Source organism: Peromyscus californicus, unplaced genomic scaffold (assembly GCF_007827085.1).
Source record: "Peromyscus californicus insignis strain IS unplaced genomic scaffold, ASM782708v3 Scaffold_9__1_contigs__length_137607984, whole genome shotgun sequence".
NCBI classification, from domain to species: domain Eukaryota; kingdom Metazoa; phylum Chordata; class Mammalia; order Rodentia; family Cricetidae; genus Peromyscus; species Peromyscus californicus.
The window spans coordinates 44,436,611-44,460,832 of NW_026294617.1; the positions used below are offsets into that span (position 1 = coordinate 44,436,611).

The window sequence follows — 24,222 nt, forward strand, 5'->3', positions numbered from 1 at the left end:
ACCTGAAAGCTCTAGAACAAGAAGAAGCACAGTCTCCCAGAAAAAATAGACACCAGGAAATTATCAAAGTGAGAGCTGAAATCAATAAAATAGAAACAAAGAGAACAATACAAAAAATTAATGAAACAAAGAGTTGGTTCTTTGAGAAAATCAACAAGATAGACAAGCCCTTATCCAAACTAACCAAAAGACAGAGAGAGAGCATCCAAATCAACAAAATCAGAAATGAAAAGGGGGACATAACAACAGACATTGAGGAAATCCAGAGAATCATCAGGTCATACTTCAAAAACCTCTATTCGACAAAACTGGAAAACCAAAAAGAAATGGATAACTTTCTGGATAGGTACCACATACCTAAGTTAAATCAAGACCAGATAAACTATTTAAATAGTCCAATAACCCCTAACGAAATAGAAACAGTCATTAAAAGTCTCCCAAACAAAAAAAAGCCCAGGACCAGATGGTTTCAGCGCAGAATTCTACCAGATCTTCAAAGAAGAGTTAATACCAATACTCTCTAAATTGTTCCACACAATAGAAACAGAAGGAACATTACCAAACTCCTTCTACGAGGCTACAATTACCCTAATTCCTAAACCAAACAAGGATACAACAAAGAAAGAGAACTACAGACCGATCTCCCTCATGAACATTGATGCAAAAATACTCAATAAAATACTGGCAAACAGACTCCAAGAACACATCAAAACAATTATCCACCATGATCAAGTAGGATTCATTCCAGGGATGCAAGGGTGGTTCAACATATGAAAGTCCGTCAATGTAATACACCATATAAACAAACTCAAAGAAAAAAACCATATGATCATCTCACTGGATGCAGAAAAGGCATTTGATAAAATCCAACACCCCTTCATGATAAAGGTATTGGAGCGATCAGGAAAACAGGGAACATACCTAAACATAATAAAGGCAATTTACATCAAGCCAACAGCCAACATCAAATTAAATGGAGAGAAACTCAAAGCAATTCCACTAAAATCAGGAACGAGGCAAGGCTGTCCTCTCTCCCCATACTTATTCAATATAGTACTTGAAGTTCTAGCCAGAGCAATAAGACAACATAAGGAGATTAAGGGGATACAAATTGGAAAGGAAGAAGTCAAGCTTTCCCTATTTGCAGATGACATGATAGTATACTTGAGCGACCCCAAAGATTCCACCAAGGAACTGATACAGCTTATAAACACCTTCAGCAACATAGCAGGATACAAGATAAACTCAAAAAAATCAGTAGCCCTCCTATATACAATGAACAAAGAAGCGGAGAAGGAAATCAGAGATACATCACTCTTTACTATAGCCACAAATGACATAAAATACCTTGGGGTAACACTAACCAAGCAAGTGAAGGACCTATATGACAAGAACTTTAAGTCCCTGAAAAAAGAAATTGAAGAAGATGTCAGAAAATGGAAAGATCTCCCATGCTTATGGATAGGCAGGACTAACATAGTAAAAATGGCAATCTTACCAAAAGCAATCTACAGATTCAATGCAATCCCCATCAAAATACCAACACAATTCTTCACAGACCTGGAAAGAATAATACTCAACTTCACATGGAAAAACAAAAAACCCAGGATAGCCAAAGGAATCCTGTACAATAACACAACTTCTGGAGGCATCACGATCCCTGACTTCAAGCTCTACTATAGAGCTACAGTAATAAAAACAGCTTGGTACTGGCATAAAAACCGACATGTGGACCAATGGAATCGAATTGAAGACCCTGACATTAATCCGCACACCTATGAACATATAATTTTTGACAAAGAAGCCAAAAGTGCACAATGGAAAAAAGAAAGCATCTTCAACAAATGGTGCTGGCAAAACTGGATATCAACATGTAGAAGGCTGCAAATAGATCCATATCTATCACCGTGCACAAAACTTAAGTCTAAGTGGATCAAGGACCTCAACATAAATCCAGCTACTCTGAACCTGCTAGAAGAGAAAGTAGGAAGTAGTCTTGAACGCATTGGCATAGGAGACTACTTCCTAAATAGAACACCAGTAGCACAGACTCTGAGAGAAACAATCAATCAATGGGACCTCTTGAAACTGAGAAGCTTTTGTAGAGCAAAGGATACGGTCAACAAGGCAAAGCGACAGCCTACAGAATGGGAAAAGATCTTCACCAACCCCACATCTGACAGAGGACTGATATCCAGAATATATAAGGAACTCAAGAAATTAGACATCAAAATGCCCAACAGTCCAATTAAGAAATGGGCTATAGAACTAAACAGAGAATTCTCAACAGAGGAAACTCAAATGGCCGAAAGACATTTAAGGAATTGCTCAACATCCCTAATCATCAGGGAAATGCAAATCAAAACAACTCTGAGATACCACCTTACGCCTGTCAGAATGACTAAGATCAAAAACACTGAAGACACCTTATGCTGGAGAGGATGTGGAGCTAGGGGAACTCTCCTCCACTGCTGGTGGGAATGCAAGCTTGTACAACCACTTTGGAAATCAATATGGCGCTTTCTTAGAAAATTGGGAATCCATCTCCCCCAAGATCCAGCTATACCACTCTTGGGCATATACCCAAGGAATGCTCAACCACACCATAAGAGCACTTGTTCAGCTATGTTCATATCAGCATTGTTTGTAATAGCCAGAACATGGAAACAACCTAGATGCCCTTCAACTGAAGAATGGATAAACAAAATGTGGTCCATATACACAATGGAATACTACTCAGCAGAGAAAAACAATGACATCATGAGGTTTACAGACAAATGGATGGATCTAGAAAAAATCATCCTGAGTGAGGTAACCCAGACTCAGAAAGACAAACATGGTATGTACTCACTCATAGCAGGATACTAGACATGAAACAAGGATGACTTGTCTGCTACTCACATCACCAGGGAGGCTACCTGGAAAACAGGACCCCAAGAAAGACACAGGGATCGCCCAATGACAGAGAAATGGAATGAGATCTACATGAACAGCCTGGACATGAGTGGGGGTAATGAAAGGTGAGGGTCGAGGGAAAGAGAGCTTGGGGGAGCGGGAGATCCCAGCTGGATCAACAACAGAGAGGGAGAACAAGGAATAGGAGACCATGGTAAATGAAGACCACATGAGAATAGGAAGAAGCAAAGTGCTAGAGAGGCCCACAGAAATCCACAAAGATACCCACACAACAGACTGCTGGCAATGGTCGAGAGACAGCCCGAACTGACCTACTCTGGTGATGGGATGGCCAAACACCCTAATTGTTGTGCTAGAAACCTCATCCAACTACTGAGGGATCTGGATGCAGAGATCCATGACTAGGCCCTGGGTGGATCTCTGGGAGTCCAATTAGCGAGAATGAGGAGGGTTTATATGAGCGAGAATTGTTGAGACCAAGGTTGGATAAAGCACAGGGACAAATAGCCAAATGAATGGAAACACATGAACTATGAACCAATGGCTGAGGGGTCCCCACTGGATCAGGCCCTCCGAATGGGTGAGACAGTTGATTGGCTTGATCTGTTTGGGAGGCATCCAGGCAGTGGGACCAAATCTTGTGCTCATTGCATGAGTTGGCTGTTTGAAACCTGGGGCCTATGCAGGATTGTTTGGCTCGGCCTGGGAGGAGGGGACTAGACCTACCTGGACTGAGTCTACCAGGTTGACCTCAGTCTGTGGGGAAGGCTTTGCCCTGGAGGAGATGGGAACGGGGGGGGGGGGGGGGGGGGGGGGGGTTGGGGGGAAGGTGAGGGGGACGGGAGGGGGGAGAACAAGGGAATCTGTGGCTGATATGTAGAACTGAATTGTATTGCAAAATAAAATAAATTAAAAAAAATGGTAGACAGAGAGTTTTTATTCTTTCTTGCTTTTGCCTCTGATTATTCACTAGAATAAGAGATGCAACTGGCAGCCATTTTCAAAATTAGCATACTTAATTTAAAAAAGTGTTTAAAAGATTAAATCAGATGTTTGCCTTCTATTTATAGTCCCTAAGTCAGTGGTCCTCAGCCCTTTTGGGTCACATATCAGATATTTACATTACAATTCACAACAGTAGCAAAATTATACTTCTGAAGTAGCAACGAAAATGATCTTATGGTTGGGGGGTCACCACAACATGAGGAATTGTAGAAAGGGTTGCAGCATTAGGAAGGTTGAGAACCACTGCCCTAAGTAAATAGTAAGGTTACTTGAATAATGAGAGCACTATGGGTAATATTTTTTAATTCATTAAAGGATAGAACTTTGGGAAGCTATAGGTTAAGAGAAAAAAAAAACACGAAACACCCCAAAGCATCATGATAATAAGAGCAATAGCAAATGTAAGTTCATAATTCAAAATGATGACCGACTACAAATTATACCTGCTAAACCGAATGTGTCTTTGTTCTTCCTTAGAGATTTGGTCTAAGCTGTATCTGCGGACAGAACCAGGGGTGTTGCTCTCAGTGCGTATTTTGTCTTCAAAGGCTTGGATTTTAACTTGGAGTTTTTCATGGTCTTCACTTTCAGGCTCCTCTGTCATGGTCTTGGCTTCTCCCAGTTTCTCAGGAAAGCCAACTTCAGCGCTGGTTTTTCTCCTAAAAGAACAGAGATCATGAGCTGCTTGTCATCCATACCCTTTGGAACAGACTTCATTCCACTACCCTTTATCTGGAAATGAAAACTCTGCTGGATAACTTTCCAGCTAGTTGCGTAGCAAACTTTTGTTGACTGTTTAGACACAGGCTTTTGATATTCCTTCTATACAGCTCATTTTGCCAGAAGGTTAGAAACACTGGAGATCATGCCAACTCTGTGTTAGAAATGCTTTCTAGGGGCTTGGAGAATGAAAGCAGTTTGTGCTCACATTTATCACATTCCTTCTTAGAAACTCTTTAAAAGTGTGGCAAAGACTTGAGCCATACATTTGGTAGAGCATTTCCACGTGCTGATGTATTCGCTGATAAAGTTGTGGATGGCTTCTGCAAACTCATGGCTTTGCTAATTTTAGAGGAGTCATTGTAAGTCTCTCCCGTTCAGAGTAAAGTATGTCTTCTCAATTTTATTTATGTGTTTTATGTATATGAGTGCTCTGTCTTCATGTACATCTGCACACCAGAAGAGGGCATCGGATCCCATTATAGATGGCTGTGAGCCACTGTGGGGTTTCTGGGAATCAAACTCAGGACCTCTGGAAGAGCAACAAGTGCTCTTAACCACTGAGCCATCTCTCCAGCCCTACCTTCTCAATTTTAAGATATGGGAAAAATAAGGTTATTTTGTTTTTTCTTTCTTTTTTTTAAAAATAAATGATACTAGTAACTTTCTTTCTATATATATACATATATACATGCATATATACACATATAAGATATATATGTATATATACACATATATAAGATATATATTTACAAATATACAAGATTTATTTGTACTTTTTATTTATGTGGATATGTGCATGTATGTGTGTGTATGCCAGGTGTATGGGTGCCTGTGGAGGCCAGAAGAGGGAGTGAGACTCCTCAGAATTGGAGGTTGTGGGCTGCCCGACATGAGTACTGGGAGCCAAACTCAGGTCCTCTGGAAAGCAGCAAGGGCTGTTGATTGCTGAGCCATCTCTCTAGATATAGTTTATGAGACTTTATGAAGCACCTTGTGCATATTAAACTTCATCTTTTAAGGCTTAAGTCAAAATGTGGTATGATTTGAGGCCCTCTGAGAGCCAAGAGTTCCTTTAGACAGGATTAAGAACTGCAGACAAGCCATAGAAAACCTGCTCTGTGACACTCACTGGGCTGGATAATGATGACAGTTGGAAGGCAGAATGTATTTCAGTCTCTTATCTGCATTCAGATGACCTAGGGTGACTGTAATCTTGTGAGCCACTCTGTAGGTGCTGGGGACTGAATCTCCGCCCTCCGCAAGAACAGTAAGTTTTCTTACCCACTGAGTCTTCTGTCCCGCATGAGTTGATTTAATTTGATTTACTTTACAATCATCACTAATTAAAACCCATTTCTATTCATGTGAATACTAATCATGGTAAAACAAGCTGTTTTTAGTTTCCACACTTCTGACATAAAATATGTATCTTTTATTCATACAAACTAATTCTCCATCCCCAACTGGGTGTCCTACAGTTCTATACATTTCCAGTACTAACTGCCTAGAGTGAGTTAGCATCAGTCTGCACAGATCTCCACGTTTTGTTACCAGTTTCAAGCATTCGCTCCCAGGCCAATAACACTGAATAACTTGAGAACAAAGTCAGAAGGTTTCTCACCAAAGGAGACTTTAGGCTCAAGAGAGTCTAAAAAGCTAAGACTCTTGACTACAAGTTATCCTTAGATGCCCACTAACCCCAAGAAGCACACACACATCATATACCTCTGGGTAGGGTTGCCAATAAAATACAAACATTAGGCCAAATAAGAATTCCAGCTAAACACCAACTATTTTAAAGATGAATTTATTATTAAAATATTGATTACATTAAATATTCATATATCTTATAAAATGAAATTATTATGTATTTTTAATGTTTTATGACATATTTATGTATGCATGTATTTTAGTAGTAGTAGTAGTATTCATCTATATTTTAGTTTATTATTACTAAAATGTATTTCATTATCTCAAGATTATTATATTAAAAACCCTAATTTTTTTTAAATCTGAAATTCAACTAGACATCCTATACATTTAATACATTTAGATATCCAGGCCACCTGGCAACACTGCTTTGCTCCCTCATGATTTCATATGCAGGGCACTCACAGCAGCCTGCAAGGTTTGCGGAGTCAGAGAACCAGGAATGCCTGGGGTCTGAAGTCAGGCTGGCCACATCACCTCAGGTCTACCAGATGCCCAGGAGACACGGGCAGCTTCTACTGACTCATCCCAGCGGGGAGAAGCATTGCGTTATCTATCTGTCAAATGCGAGGGGCAAAGAGAGGCAGAATGTAACAGGGGGAGCAAAAGCCCCCCCCCTTCTGCCATTTTATATCTTGTCACTCAACCCAGAGGGAGCACAGCGGGGACTTTGGAAGGGACCAAGTGAAAGTCAGGAATCAGTAATAAAAATCTCTGACTGAAGAAATGGTCTCCAGACATGAGGCTGATGACTGTGGCTCGTGGGCTGAGCTGTGGCCACACAGGCTTTTCACTGCGCAGTTTCCCTTGTTTGGGGATTTTCAGACTTGGAGTGCACAGGAGTTAAGGAATGGGGGTGGAGGGTGGGGAGTAACGGATGGCCATGACTCTACCAAAGCCTTAACATGGGTTACAGGGAACGTTTTGTCACTGGTCACCACTCCACCTGGACATGTCCGATTTCACCAGGGAGCTAAGCGGGTTTTGATTCCAGTAGGTTAGAAGGCCAGGAAAGAGAAGCTAGAAGGATGGAGCTTACAATATCATTCCTTAGCCAGGCGGTGGTGCCTCACGCCTTTAATCCCAGCACTCGGGAGGCAGAAGCAGGAGGATCTCTGAGAGTTCGAGGCCAGCCTGGTCTACAGAGTGAGTTCCAGGACAGGCTCCAAAGCTACACAGAGAAACCCTGTCTCAAAAAACAAAACAACAGCAACAAAAAAATCATTCCTTACTCCTTAACTTCCTTTCATATAAAATACAATACAAAAATAGGGAGAGAAAAATGCCTTTTTTAAAAAACAAAGCCCCTTTCCAGATAAGCAGACCCCTCCCCCCACTCTCCCCAGCTTCCACCCTCCCCCCTCGCCTTCCTTCAAAAGCAGGAACTACACAAACGTGACCAGGAGTGGGCTGGCAGGCCAGTCCTCCTGTGGGGGTTTTTCTGGGATGGGGGCAAATGGGCTGGTCTCTTGCAGGGGGCCCCTATTCCTTTACCATTTGTCACTTTTCACTCCAGAGGTAATTTACAGAATGCTCTGCCAACAGTCTGTACTCCCTTAAATATTAACTTGGCCTTAACTCAACAAGCCACATTACAAGAGGCTCAGCTGATTCGGTCTGAACAGTTTCTGGTCTCTGCTGCCAAAGTAAAGTCTTTAGAAGTGCGTCTAGGGATGCCCAGGGGAGGCCTGATTGCCTCCCTCTTGTGTGCACTGGGACTCTCCTAAGAAACAAATTGGCCCTTGGGCAGTTTGCTGTGCTCCCTCTATGCTGGGTGATGAGACTAGACGCTGGTAGGGGTGGACAGATTGGCGAGCTCTGTTCCTGACCCCTTAAATCAAAGAAAAATAATATTAGTTCATGTTTGATGATCTTGGCTTTCGATCCTGTGTCCAGGATATACTCTCTTGCAGAGTTAAGCTTGTGATGGGGGAAGGAGACCTCAATGGGCTAAATCTATACCAGAGTCCTAAATTCTGGGGATGTTATATTTTTTTACTCCTCAGCAATTTCTTGGGTCATCATCAGTCATCAAAAGGATGACAGAGATGATCCCCTGGCTGATAGTCCCATTGCCTGTTTAGGAGCTTCAGTGCTTAATGCTGCTAGAGTCTGAAAGTGCAGGCATGCCTCTGGGTCCTACGACCGTCTGTTCTTGAGCTATTTTGTGGGCAGAAGTGGAGCCATGCAAAGGCCCAGTTATGTAGGGATTAGAATGTGGTCAAGTCCACAGTACTGTCTCACTGAAAAGAAATGCTGCCACAGTTGATCTCCTTTAGAGAGAACTTTAGTTAGAACTTTAAAAGGGATGTCAGGAGAGGACACTGCAGAAACATGGAGTGATCAGGGCCTCATGAGGGAAAGGCCTAGGGGCGTGCCTCCAATTTCCCACTTACTAATTAATGATGTGCTAAGTCTCTTTCTGACTCTAAGGCATATTTTATTAAATAAAAAAAGGGGTTGATGGCTTTGTGTCTCTAGGTAGCTAAAACTGTCATGTAAAATGGTGGATCGGACAGTGTAGCCCATATAGTATTGGCTTGGAAAATTCTAGCGGTTAAACCTTAGGTGTTGTTGTCCATTGTGAACTTTGACACTGAGAGGTGGCCTGAGCCGGCGGTGCTGCTCAACTTTGAAGGTAAGTGCCTGCTCAAAGCCAGGGAAGACTGTGAAAGCCCTCCTTCGCGGTGGCATCTGAAAGCATGTACGCCGAAGGAGAACAAGGCTCATGGTGTGTGAGTATGCAAGAACTGGCATAAAGGTAGAGTGGATCTGTCAAACTTCCAAACTTCAAGAATGAGTTCGGAAGGCCGGGCTGGCAGCACACACTTGGAATCCCAGCACTAAGGAGGCCGAGGCAGGAGTTAGAAGCCAGTCTTGGTGACATAGCAAATTCCATGCCAACCTGGACTAGAGATTGGGGGGGGGGGGGGGAGTATTAATTCTGAACAATTGTAGACATTGAGAATTCCCTGCAATCAAAAGGAAAATACTCCAATACAAAGAAATGGTCTCCTTAACACAGACGCTCAGTTCTTTACACATTCTCAGCCCTTTGGTCAATCGGAGAGAAACAGGGAAGTAAGGGATCTGGAAAAAGTGCAAAGACCCTTGCACATGTTCCTCAAGTGGGAGCTGCAGACCAACAACTCCAAGTCCTTGGAGCTCATGGGAATCAGAGTATCCTTCCCAGACCCACAAAATCAGAATGATCGTTGAACAATCCCGCCACATTTCCCGCGACCAACCCGGTGTTATCTGCTTGGCGTGCAGACTAGAGCAGCACAGATCGATCACAGGAAGAACAGATTGGAGGTAGCTCGGGGCAGAAGGCCTGATGTGCATCATTTGGAGTCAAGAGGCCGTATTGTCCGACCCATTTGGGGGTCTCTGTAAATTCCAGGGTGAAATTTTAGCTTTCACTATCAACAGATACTGGTGCCGATGCACCCTAAATCTGCGGTCAAGATTCCGGAGTTGAGAGTGGGCATATGGGGAGCCATGGTCCCCAGAACAGGAGGTGGCCCCCATCTGCCACGTGGCAGTCTGGATGTGGCACAAGTTTTGAAATTTGAAAGGAATGCAGAGCAGCGATGTCACCGCAATGCTCTGAGTCAGGATGGAACTATGGAGGAAGGGTACCCATCTTTTTCTAGACTGTCATGCCCGGGAATAGGAGCTGTCAGCTGTGAAGACATCACAGGATGTGACACTGGAAGAGCAAGACAAAAACGTTTAATGCCTCCTTCTTGATATTCCTCAGTCATCACACGTGGCCCACTTTGAATAGGCAGAAGCCCACTGTTTGACTTGCTGTGGCTGTGGCCCAATACAGACAAGAGGGAACTACAGGAAGAAGTGTATTTCAGCTTGAAGTTCGTGGGGAGCCAGTCCACCATGGCTGTGAAAGGGACGGTGGCAGGAGCTGAGAGCAGTTGGGCACTTGTATATTCAGGAAGCAGAGAGTGACTAGCAATTGGGGTCTGGCTAGAGAGTCTTGGGGTCTGCCCCCAGGGACACACTTTCCCCAGTGAGGCCCTGCCTCCTAAAGGTTCCATAGACTTCCTACACAGCACCACCAGCTGGACTAGGTGTTAAACACACGAGCCTTAGGGATCCAAAGCACACTATATTTACCCAGCATTGGCGGAATGTCAATAGTTGAAAACACATCACTGACTGGGCTGGGTTGAGAACTCTACACACTCTCCAGGTCAACTTCTAGCTCATTTAGAATTCAGCACTTACCTATGGAAAAGTCTAGCTAAGAGACTTATGCTGCCAGCTTAAAAGAAAAAAAGGTATACTTTCACCATATATATATATATGCTATTAAGACTGGTTTTTGTCACAGCTGTAACCTGTCTCCAATGGCTAAAAATGTGTGTGTGTGTGTGTGTGTGTGTGTGTGTGTGTGTGTGTGCACGCATGTGAGACCTTTTACCAGCAAGTCTTTTTTTTTTCTTGGAGTCCCAGAGGAAAGTCTAGGGAGTAAAATGTTGGATACTAAGGAGCACCCTCAGATTGGTGTAGGCAGCTTCCCTGAGGATGGATCACAGCACTTTCCAAGCTACTTGTGGCAAACAACTGTTTGCTGTTTTTATTTTCATAAACCAAGGACCCATGTTTCTGTAAGTCAGTACAGTACAGTACCAGAGAAATGTAACAGCTAAACAAAGCTTGCAGGGTCTACTGGCCGTGTGCTCAGCTGCTATAGTAATGCCATAATTGCTGCGAATATTCCAAGTTCTGTTCAGCTCCTGTAATAACTTTGCTGTGGTCTGCTAAGAAAGAGTTTGCAAATGAGCACTTCTCTGTGGGCCATGCTCCAGGCAGCTCGGAGTATTTGAAAGTCACTACCCTAACCCTCACCTGGCACAGAGTGTGAACACTACCAGTTAACATTTACTGTGGGCCTTTTATCTATAGGCCATAGATGTTCTAAGTCCAGCGTATCTGTGATCTTTTATCTTCAGTTTTGCTTGACGGGAGTTCAATTACCTGTTACATCAAATGGAAAATCCCAGAAACAAACAAATCAATGAATGTTAAATTGGACATCATTATGAGTGGTAGGATGAAATTTTATACCATCTTGTTCTGTTTCATCCAGGACAAGCATCATCCTTTTGCCCAGAATATTCATGACTACGTAGTATATACTATACTACCCCATTAGTTATCATACAAGAATTGTCTTGTACTGTTAAAATGCTTGTATTTAAGTAACTCTCTTTTTACTTAATAAGGGCCCTAAAGCACAAGAATAGTTATTTCCTCAATTAAATAAGCTAAAGACATGTTAGCGATTTGTGCTCACCATGATGTGCTTCCTTTAGTAAGAAGACAAAGAAAGTAGAGTAAGATGTTGTGAGAGGGTGAGAGAAACCCTCCATTACTATATTGTCATGATCGCTCTATTTTATTAAGTCATTAATTATTATTAATCACTTACTGTGGCTAATTACTAAAATAAATTTTATTATAGATACAGATGTATATAGATACCTTCACACTGATTGGGAAGGTAAGTATTTGCCTTCCTTTAGCCCCAACTGAAAAGACATTCAAAACTCAGAAAACACCACCCAAATAGTAATTTTAGAATTCAGACACGATGGATGGAGCAAAGCAACAAGGACCATTTCCTGAAGCAAAATATCAAGCAGCTAGGTAACGAGGGTCTACTGAGTCCCTGCGGAATGGCCAGCACCTCAGATGGGTAGGAGAAGGTCAAGCCTCCATTACATCTCCCACAAGTGCCCTTCCCCTCCTCCAGGCTAGAACCTGGGTCTTCTCTGCCCTGTTTGAAATGGAACACCAGGCCATGGGCGCTCCTCAAAAGCCTGTAATTTGAATACTGTGGTCCTGGGTCTCCTTGCAAGGCTGCAGCTGTGTTACTCACACTTCAGGCAGGACCACCACCATTCCCATCCCCCTTCTTCTACACCCTGCAGAGCCCGCCCTGCTGGAGTCTCACTCACGAGCCTTGCTCCATTGTCTCCAAAGCTGATAATGGCGTCTCCCACCCATGTCTCTTGCTAATAAATGAATTCCTGAAATACCTTTAAAGACCTTCCCTAGTCCTAAGTACTGGTTAAGGAAGGAAGACCAATGAAGTAAATGAACAACACATGGGACATAAATGGTACCACATGTTAGCTGCAACCTCTTTGGGACGAAGCGGGGCAAAACCTGAGTGATTACTTCATATGTATGGAGGGGTCACAGCAACCACACAACCACCACAAAAGGCTGTCAGGATTTTCTTCTGATACATACAGGACATCTCTAGATGGAAACGATGCACTCTTTTCTTATGGAAACCCCAGTTTCATCTTCAGATGTTACCTTAGCAGGGTGGAAGTACCTTCAACTATTCCTAAGCAGGGGCAATACTGTCCAGAATGTCACATGGTTTTAATTATGTCCTGGAACTACTTGTGGCAATTCCTTGTGAGTCTACAGTTGGTCTCAAAAAGTCAGTTTTTTCCTTTGTGTAAACATATCTTGCCTTTTAAGAAAAAAATTGGAGTTGTTATTATTATTATTATTATTATTATTATTATTATTATTATTATTATCACTCTATTTCTTCTGTATACTAGCTCTCTAGTTTGGAGGCAAGTAGGACATAAAGAGATACCTAGTGCTCCAGGAGCTGGAGAGATGGAGGAAAGTGGGATCATGGGAATCAGAGTGGGATCAGAGGAAAGTGGGATCATGGGAATCAGAGTAGGATCAGAGGAAAGTGGGATCATGGGAAAGAATGGGTGGAAAGACCTCATAGAGAAATGGTACCAAACTGCAGTCGTAGGGAACTGCAGCCTTTCATGGGAAGAGAGGAATGAAGAGGGTATCCTAGAATGATGGAAAAAAGGAAGCAGAATTGGTCTGAATTTTGGTAAGAATATGCAGAAGTCACCTGGGACAATTCCTTTGAATTATATAAATGCTGTGTTTATTATAAATCTCATCCACACTAAAATCTGAGACAAGACTAAAGGAAGAAACAAAATGAAGCTTCGTGAATTATTGCCTCATATTTATGCAGAAATAACTGCAGGACTACAGGGGGAGTGGAGGATGAGTAGAGGCTTGAACTTTGTGCTAATTTATTTATTTTTATTTTTTGTTTATGTGTATGTGTACGAGCCCGTGTGGAGTTTGTGTGTACCATGTGCATAAAGGAGTCCATGGAGACCAGAAGAAGGGATTGGGTCCCCTGGAACTGGAGATACAGAAGCTTATGCCCTGCCATGTGGGTGCTGGGAACTGAACCCAGGTCCTCTGAAAGAGCAATAAGTACTCTTAACCACATCTCTCCAATTCCTCTTTCTTCTAGGGGAACTTATTCCATGATGCTTTAATATGAAGCCTCTACAATTCTGATGTACAGTAAGATATTTTCTTGTGAAGATTAAATAAAATGGGACTGGAGAGAGAGAGAGAGAGAGAGAGAGAGAGAGAGAGAGAGAGAGAGAGAGAGAGAGAGAGTGAGTTCAGCAGTTAAAAGCACTGGCTCCAGCTTCCAGAGCACTAGGTATCCAGAGGGCCCTGCCCACATACTAGTTCATCACCATCTGTAACTCCAGTTCCAGAGGATCCAATGCCTTCTTCTGGCCTCTGTGGGCATTGAGTGCACATGACACACAGAATACATTCAGGCAAAACTCTCACACACGCAAAATAAAAATAAAGGAAAAGAGATAATAAAATAATATTGTTAGTTGTTTTAAGCTTGATTAGACCTATTAGCAGCGTTCCTGGCAAAGATGTAGACGAGTGGTCCTCTGTTCTCTGTGATTTCTGTCCTCGAGCCAGTGAAGGATCATCATTCTCAAGTTGTCACTCCATGTCTTGGGAGGGAAATAAATGTATTATGGCCTCTCTCTTGGGCTAGCTCTCTTTCCCATTAGCAGCTCTCCTTAATAGACACTTCACCATTATGGCATCTCAGCATCCTGTGGTTTCCATTGTGACTTAGATCTCTTCTTCCCAGCTTCATTCTCAGGGCTGCCTTGCAGAGAACAGAGCCCTGCCACACACTGCCTGGCTGCAGCCACTTTCTGTAATTCTGAACGACATCCTCAGGACCCACTTCTCTCTTGTAATCTTCATGCCTGCAAAGCCAATAACATACGGACAACGCTGCCAGGTTACGTTGCCAGTTTAAGATCTAACCTGGCTCTCCTAGACCACAGCTTCAGTAGCCTTCAAAGCTGACCCTCAGCTGGGTGGTGGTGGTGGCGCACGCCTTTAATCCCAGCACTCGAGAGGCAGAGGCAGGCAAATCACTCAGTTCGAGGCCAGCCTGGTCTATAAAAGCTGACCCTAGGAAAACGTTTCCTTAGGTGATCATTAAGAGATCCAAGTTCAGGCTCTGCCCCTTTCATACATATTTGCCCTGCACACTCAAGGACCTTCAGTGAGAGAGGGCTTGCTCTTGGCATTTTTCCTGTTTTCCAGAACAAAGTTCAGGAGTTCTCTCACCATGCTAAACTCTTCAGCAATTCTAACTGCCTTCTTTGTACAACCCTCCTTAATTGCAACATTAAAATTCTTTCATGCTTCTTTCCTCGCCAAACTGTATATTCTTCCAAAATTTTCTCCTTTACTTGCTGTTTTCTCTCACGGTAGGCAGGAGTAGTGAGCAGTAGCCATAATTAATAAAAAGTCTGAATGCTCTCCTGTCTTGGAATTTTCTCCACCAAAAGAGAATCATCCATTATTCTTGCATTTAGCTCCAGTTACATTGTCATGACATGAACAGAATAAAGCCAGATTACTTGCTAAGATGTGACGTGAACGGCCTCTAGCTCACTTCCTCTAGGTTATAGGGCTCTGAAATGCCATGAGTCTGGTCTCCGTTGTCTGCACTCCTCATGGCATCTAATCTTCCAAATTCCCACCAGAAGGTCCCATTTAGCTCTGCTTACAGAATCCTTGGACTTTTCTGGTCTATAGCTTCAAATTCTTCCACATTCCTCCTACAAACCAATTCCAAAAGCGTATGGACTACGGTAAGGTTTATCACAGCCTCACTTTAGGGCACCAATTTTTGGTATTAGTCACTCATCTTGTTGATGTGACAAAAATAAGTAACAAACACATCTTAAGGCAGAAAGGGTTTGTTTCGGCTCAGAAGCAGTCCTTTGTGGTGGGAACGGCATGGCAGAGGAGCACGAGGCAGGCAGTCACGCTGCGTTGGTGCTTACAAAGATGGATGAGTTGAATGCTGCTTCTCAGATCAACTTCTCCTTTTCAGTCCAGAGCTCCAGCTCTTAGGATGGCGCATCCATCATTCAGGGAGTGTCTTCTCTCAGTTAAACTTTTATTTTTTTTCCAACAACCTCATAGACTTACCCAGAAGCATGTTTGCATGGTGATTTAAAATCCAGTCAAGCTGACCCAAAAGATTAACCATCATGCCATCTATCCTACATTAGTTTTATGTCTTCCTAATTTGTTTCGGCTATAGTTTTCTTCTCCTTCTCATTTTTAACTTTAAGGCGTGCTTCTTTAAGACAAAAGAGAGACATAGCTGACATCAGTACTACTAAGACAACAGGAGAGCAAGTACCTATTTAACTAAGCAAGAGGTGGGAATCATTTTGTCAAGGACTTTTCTTGCAAACAACTTTCTTTCCTTTACGACTCCAATGGCGTTGGCTTGGCTTTAGGCTCCAAAAGTCTCATCTAAGGGAAGAGTTAGTCCGCCACCACCAATCCTGGACTGGAGACGGTATTCCTGTCCTCTCCCCTTCTGCTCCTCACTATCACCATCCTCACCTCTTTCATCTTTTCTCCTCTTTACTTCCCTATCCCGATTTCCACAATATTCATTCCTCCAAGTTTCCATGTCCACGTGGGGCCTGAGTCTGACCTCCTGCTAAGAACACGTGTGACGAATTGTCCCCTTCTACTGAAGCTGGATCAGAGACGCCTCTTTTGTGCCAAACGTGCTTGGTAAAGTCATCTGCTTGTGCCTGATTTCTTTTTCTTTTCTTTTTTTTTTTTTTTGGTTTTTCGAGACAGGGTTTCTCTGTGTAGCTTTGCGCCTTTCCTGGAACTCACTTGGTAGCCCAGGCTGGCCTCGAACTCACAGAGATCCGCCTGGCTCTGCCTCCCGAGTGCTGGGATTAAAGGCATGTGCCACCACCGCCCGGCTATGATTTCTTAAACTGAATGGGAGGGTTGGGAGAAACAACTGGCAACAGCAAAAGTTTTGTGAAGGTATGATGGCAAAATATCAATTTAAAATCAGACATGTGGGGCTGGAGAGATGGATCAGTGGTTAAGAGCACTGGCTGCTCTTCCAGAGGTCCTGAGTTCAATTCCCAGCAACCACATGGTGGCTAACAACCATCCGTAATGAGATCTGGTGCCCTCTTCTGGCCTGCAGTCATATATGCAGGCAGAATACTATATACATAATAAATAAATCTTTAAAAAAAAAATCAGACATGTAACAACTCTGAGGTGCTTCTGGCAATGCTTATCAAGGCTGCATGCACAACTTCACGGGAGCCTTGATTTTGAACATACAACACATGCACTTGCACTGTGCATTCGTCACACCACTTGCCACCAGCAAATGCTGCTTGAAACGTCTCAACTCAGGGTCAAGACTCTGGTATGTTTTTATTCTGTGTGCAAAAGTTTTCTGTTCTTATATAAACATGATAGCTTAATTATGGAAACAGAGACATTCAGTATCTTCCTACTGTCATCTCTCAGCACACGACTATCAAAGTACTATCTTTGGATTGCATCGTGTTGGCATGTTTAGTTTAGAAATTCCTATTTGAAAATCCAGTGAGTTTCATAAAAAACAATACATCCTGATTTGGTATTTGGACAGAATTTCCGTATCTGAAATGGACCTATATGCACTTCTGTCTTTCTGTACTATGTGTTCATGTGAAGTGGCGTCTCAGCATTGATAATTATAAATTGAAAATAATGATCAACTCTAGAAAACATTAGAGATGTTCTATGCCTGGCAGCATTAAATATTCAGCCAAAATTTAATTCTTTCTGTAAAAATAAACAAGGCCACCTCTCTCATTAGTATGCAAATCTGCTTTAATTGCCAATAAACGATAAAATTATATATATGTAAATAAAGATTTGTCTTATAAATTTTTTGTGATTTATTATCATTGTTTGATTTGTATATTCATTTGTATGCATGCATATATAAATACACACACACACAGGGTCACAGAAACTTCTTGTCTATAAAGAAGTTTCAAGTGGAAAAAGCTTGAGAAGCTGTTATCTACTGAAATGGTCACTGAACACAATGATTGCTGGGGAACTGCTCAGCTAGTCACACATTCACCAAGAACACACTCTCTCCTTCCCCAGTTTTGACAGGGTCTGACAGGCAAGCCACCCAATGGTTAAGGGCTGCCCCGAAGGCCACAAAGGGCATGCCATTTGCAAAAGTATAGGTCTCTTTTCCTAACTCCTTAGTCACCTTGTCAATGGAGAGTTGCCTCTTTTTTTTGTTTCTCCAGAATTGATTTCAAAATTTAAATGCTCTGCTTGGTTCTGTCATTTAGGCTTCCTTGGCTTTTATTTAAATACAAACACATTCTAGAGACAGAGGAAATGGGGAAAATGCAAACGGCTCACCTGCTGCCCTTTACAAACTCACCCAATTTATTCAGAATCTTTCTGGCAAGAGGAAGGCTCATCTGCTTTGGTTTTTTTCATTCTCTCTGGGATGCTAATTGTTTTTCTTTTGATAGTCTTGTTGTTTTGGCCTGAAGTCTAAAATCTGGCCTGCTGAGCTGTGTGTCCCATTTGTAAATTAGCTGACATCTGCTTTGAGTTTTTATCATCTTTAATTTTCTTTCAGGATCGCTTCCCTCGTTCATTTTCTCTTTAATTGTAAGAATCAGGTTTTTGTCTTTGCCTTATACAAAAGTATAGACCTTTCTGCTTTGGGGGCATGGACTCAAATGGGTGGAATCACATGGTCCCAAGGAAGACTATTCAGGGAAAACATGCTGGGAGAGAAGCCTTAGCAACCGCCCCAGAGAGGATGAGCTTTGGACACAAAAGGCTAGCTGTCCACACCACACTTCTGAGGTTCCCACTGAATAATTACAATCTGTTAGAAGGAGATTGACAGCAAGGGTTGAACAGGGAGAAATATTTTGAATTGAGAGAGGCTGAGGTGGTGGACATATGTGGGATGAAGGCTGACTTTTTATTTATCTTTTTCAGTGCTGGAGAGTGAAACCAGGACTTCACATGCAAGGCAAAGCTCTACTGAGCTACATCCCCATGCCTCCCTCCCTCCCTACTGTCCCTTCTTCCTTCCTTCCCTTCTTTCCTTCTCTCTTTCCCTTCCTCCCCCTCACTTCCTATACTTCCTTCTCTTTTTCTTTTTTACCTCAGGAAAAACAAAACAGTAAAGGGAGTATTATTGCTAATAGGACTGAGGTTATTTATCAAAGATTAATTATACTGTTAAATTATTGAGCACCACAGCCTTGTAACTTTTCCCCACTTTATAGGAAGCTTTCACACACACAAGCTCAATGATGTTTGTTGGCAACATGTCCACTGGCCAGGGCCTGTGCATGAGCTTTTCTTCTGGCAAGTGTGACCATAATGGCTGGAAGAGGTCACAAGTAGGTTGGCTGTGCACAGAGTATAAAAACTTTCCTCAATACCAGGTGCAGAGACTCCATGGCACATTTCTGAAACTATATCATAAACTTATTTGACAGTGGCTTTGGAGTTTCATATACATCACTGGATGCTACTATGATAAAGCTATTGCTACATAAGTCAAGGGTGTGCTGTTTTTGAATGGTATATGTATATAGCAGTGGTTCTCATTTGGGGCACTTTTTATCTCCTAAGGACATTTAGAAATGCCACAGATAAGTTCACAGTCACAACCAAGAGAGGAGACTGTGGTGGTATTTTACTTGTACTGAAATGTGATTTTAATTGTATGTTAATAAATAAAGTTGTCTGGGGGTCAGAGCTATTAGAGCCATAGCAAGTGCGTGGCGGTGGTGGCGCATGCCTTTAAGGACCTGGAGGGTGGTACATTCAGGCAGTGACGAGGCAGTCACATGTTTGGGTTTACAACCAATGAGAAGGCAGAACAGCTAGAGTATATAAAGACATACACACAGGAAGTAGGTCCCTTTTTTCGGAGAGTTCTCTTGGCTGAAGAGGATCCCTGAATCAGGAAGGGTGAGGCTCTTAGCTCTGACCTCTTGGCTTTCTTCTCTGAATCGGCTCTGTGTTTCTTATTTAATAAGACCGTTGGTTACATCTACAGGAGACTGGTGCTAGTACCTGGTAAGTAGACACTTGGACTTCTGATAAATACTTTATAATGCATAAGATAGCCCCCACAAGAATAGAAAGGGCTAGCTGGGTGCACTGAATTCACTCCCACTCTTCAGTTACAATGGCCCTCTTTCCAACTCAGCCAAGTTGTGGCAGCTCATTCACTACCATCACCCATAGTTTCCTTATGACAGTCCATTGATGTATACTGTCTTTCCCTAGCTTGATCTGGCTTTGTCATCTTCTTGCCGGGACAGTCTCTGTACTGAGGCTAGAGAGACCTTGAAATGGGTTCTGACTTCACCCCACCATGCACCAATCTCACAGTGATTCCTACAGGATAAAATGGGAACTTCTTAGAAAGGTGTACCAAGCCCACCATGTCTCATCCCTGCCTCCACTTCATCATCATTCCAAGTGCTGCTCTTCTTGAAGCACATACTCCACTTATGCAAAATGATGCCCATTTCCAGAAAGACAAACATGTCACCAAAAAGACAGACTGGAGCAATCTGGTTATCTCCTAAGACTTGGTCCAAAATGTCTCTTACTCTAGGAGATGTTTCTTGATCCCAATTTTACCCCTCCTTCTTCCATACACAGGTAGACTCCACCATCTCATTGTTCTTCAAATTCTTTGAACCCATCTTTATTAGTATATTCTTCCTCTAGCCTCTAATTTTATTCTCTGATTATTTAACTATCCAACCTACTGGACCTCTCTCTCTCTGCTTAGATTCCTGGTTCAGAATAAACAAGTATCAAATGCTTATTGAGTCAATAAATGAGAGCTACCTGGCTTTGCCACTTGTGCTTCATTCTATTTCTTTATCATAGTCTGCATTTCCTCCAGACTTTGGCTATATTGGTCTCTATAGATACCTGCCATTCCCAGCCGTGCCGCTTTCCAGTCGCCGGGAAAGCAGCTTGGCAATGTTGGTGAAGCTGTTGCTCATTCGGAAGATGTCCCTGCTGTGAGGGCCCAGGATGGAGGAGAAGGCATCAGTGATGCTCTTGATTTCCAGCAGGAGAATATGGTGAAATGAGTGCTCCATGTTAGCCAGCTGGCTCACCAGGTATCGTAAGCAGCTCCTGGCTCTTTCCTGCCAACAACAACGAGCAACAACAGCCGTCTGTATGATAATATAATATCAAAGTTCCATGAACTCGATTCCTTCCAAGAAGTATGGGCGGTATTGATAATGTAGGCACTTTTGAAGACATCACATTTGCATGAACTCGTGATATGCCATGTATCACAGAGACATTGTCCATCCCCAACTTAGAGTCAGAAGATAGAAGTGGGGTATCTTCATCACACGCCAGGCCCATCTTAGAAGTTAGGAACACAACACACAAGGAAAAGGGTGGAAGTCTACTGTCATGGCGAAGCAGACAGACTGTGAACAAAATTCCCATGTAAAAAACAGAGTGTGTTGGATGGAGAAATGTGTTGCAAAACAAAAATGAAACAGGAAGAGAGGACCCTGGGAAATTAATATTAAATAGTGCACTAGGCACATCCCAGAGAGAAAGTAACATTCAAATTCAATGAAGTTTTTTTATCATTGAAATCCAGCATGCTCAGAAACCTTAGTAACAATTAGAGTAAAATTCATCGTACTTGTTACAGGGTAGCAGGAAAACGTAGGAGCGAGGCCACATGGGATGTGATATTTTATTTACTGCTTGTCTCACTGACAAGTGTAACTTCAAACTTCATGTATGCTCCTTAGGTTCAGAATCAGGTTCTGCTTTAGCATCCTAAAAAGTCATTCCACAAATACTTAAGTATCCCTATGGCTCTCCAGAGAGGATTTCCTGGGCTGCAGATGTAGATCAGTTGCTACAGCAATTTTGTAGCACGTGTGAGGCCCAGGATTGACCCAGGGATTCTCTCTCCACCCCCCACTCCAAAACCTTTCTCATCATAAAAAAGTTAGAACATTCTTTTCTTAGAAGCATTTGTCTTCCTGGCAGTGAAGGTGACTGTGTGGATGTTTGCTGAAATCAGCCTCATTCTGAATGATCCTCTGGCATCCAAACTGAGCTGCAGGGAGAATTAATCACATTTCGGGAACAAGAAAAATTCTAACTGCTTGGGACCCTGCATATGAATCCACGCCAACCTCACATCGTTTGTTCTGAAACCTTGGAGCGCATCCAGGTTCCTCACCGGGGTAACAGATGTGATTCTGGATGAGAAAGTGTGATGTTAGGGTAAGAAGCAGGTTATGGAATTCTGATTTTTTTCTCAGCTCCAAAGTATTTCGTCTCTGAGGCTTAGTGGCCGCATCTCGTGCCTTCAGTCTTCCCACAGTGGGGCAAGGTCAGCGGCACCTGTGTGTCATAATGTGGGCCATTCCCTTGTCCACTCAGACACAGACTCTTTATTTATTATTAGAATAAAAATAAGCCGGGCGGTGGTGGCGCACGCCTTTAATCCCAGCACTTGGGAGGCAGAGGCAGGCGGATCTTTGTGAGTTCGAGGCCAGCCTGGTCTCCAAAGCGAGTTCCAGGAAAGGCGCAAAGCTACACAGAGAAACCCTGTCTCGAAAAACCAAAAAAAAAAAAAATAGAATAAAAATAGTAGATACACAGGGCAGTTAGTCTAAGAGCCAAGGCTATCCCACATGCTCTTTGGTACTCATGGGATCCTCTGAATGATACTGTGAGGTAAGTAATGTGATGGCTATCATTTTATGGGGAAGAAACTGAGGTTAGACTAATATACTCAAAGTCACATATCCTCTCTGTCTCTGACCATTGTGCCCTTGCTGGCTATGGCACCAGCCCTTCCTACAAAGAACCAAGACCACAAGTTAGTCCATTCCCTTTGTGGTCTCTCATCCATCACAGTTATGCAGTTCATTTGATTTACATAATAAACATCATAAATACTCTGTAAATACAAAAATATGCCAGCAATTTTTAAACCTTTTTGTTTGTAGGGCACCTTACCTTTTTTTTAAATGCTTGAAGTTCCCAAAGAGCTTTTGTTTGTCTGGGCTCTATCGATATTTGTCATTTACAAACTAAATTGATAAATTAGAATCACCAATTCATTTAAAAATAAAAACCATATGCATGTTAGATTTGTTTATGAAAAAAAAAAAATCTCATTCTCCGGAACAGAACTTTTGCAAATCTCTATAGTATAGTGATTGTTCACATGGACAAAAAACCTGAATTCTCATATCTGTTCTTTACCTGCTGCATTTTATATGGTCTCATAGAGATTATATAGTTGGAAAAATTAAGATTATTTTAAAAATAGCTTTGATAATTATGCACGTTCCTCATGGATAGTACATGAAAACTCACTAAGTGGTAGTAACAATGTGCAATATTAATATTTTTGTACTCTGTTACATTAAAACCCATCTTGCAGTTTTAATGGGTCTTTTTACCCCTGCATGATATTGTAACATTAAACATTGACTATTTGGCAAGACATCAGTCCACTGAATTAGACATAGCTTCCAAATGTAGATTCATTTTATTCTATAAGATCAGGAAACACTGCACTTGACAGAGCGGGGAAGGGTTCACGAGTTCCCAGTCCCAGGAAAGTGAGGAGCTGCTGGCAATTGATGGCTTTAAGCAAGGGAAAGAGAGTCGGTTTTCTTTCAGGGTGCTGCCCACACTCCAGTGGACTTCCCAACACCCACGAACATAAGGGCAGGACAAAATGACTCAATGGGTTATCGACAGAAAAAAGAGGATATACCATTGGGGGAGTGAGAGAGTGAGGATTGGAGCTGGGAGGGGTCACAGAGAGTAGGGGCAAATATGAAAAAACACTCAGGAAGGGCATGTATAAAATGATCAAACAATTCATCTATTTTAAAAGGAGAAAACAACAACAACAACAAAACTCAACTCTCAACTGTTCACATGACCATGCTTTTTATTAGGAAAGCTCTTACACTAGGGGAACCAACTGTGTTTAGAGTGGTGGTTATAGATTTTCATAATTCTAATTTTCACTCCAACTTCAGATTTTTATCACTGGTAACTGATACAGTTGTCAGTCTGTGTCCATGAGTTCAATATCTGTGGATTCAACTAACTGCAGATTAAAATACTCAAGAGGGAAATTGGCATCTGTGTTGCACATGTGCAGACCGTTCTCATCACTATTCCCTAAACAATTTAGCAAGAAGATGGTCTGCACGGCACTTACACCGTGTTAGGTGTTCTAAGTAATTCAGAGACAATATGACACACAGGAGAGGATGAGCACATTAAGTGGTGTTTTCTGTAACGGAATCAAGTACTCTTGCATCTTGATATCCACAGTCTATTAATCCTCGCCACACACACTTTTTCTTGCAATAAAATGCCGGACTGGAATCAACTTAAGACAAGTGTTTATTTGAGCTTATAGTTCAAGGTGATAATACAGTCTATATATATGAATATAATCTGATACATTGCATTATCAGTCTGGAAATATGAAAATAACAGGATTAGGGGCAAGCTAAGAATGTGAAAGCCAGGCACCTACCTCCTCCAGTTAGAGCCCACTTAACTAACCCC

The 24,222-nt window shown here is 42.3% G+C and overlaps 1 protein-coding gene across 4 annotated transcripts in view; it reads right to left on the reverse strand.

Annotated features, from left to right (window-relative positions):
- Veph1 (ventricular zone expressed PH domain containing 1) overlaps nt 1-24,222 on the reverse strand; it is a 237,394-nt gene that overhangs the window by 108,843 nt on the left and 104,329 nt on the right. For all 4 annotated transcript variants that reach the window (XM_052730059.1, XM_052730062.1, XM_052730061.1 and 1 more), the window contains 2 exons: nt 20,563-20,783; nt 4,365-4,580 (listed from right to left, as the gene is read on the reverse strand). In XM_052730059.1, the coding sequence (XP_052586019.1) occupies nt 4,365-4,580; nt 20,563-20,783 (437 nt within the window). The remainder of the gene's footprint in view (nt 1-4,364; nt 4,581-20,562; nt 20,784-24,222) is intronic.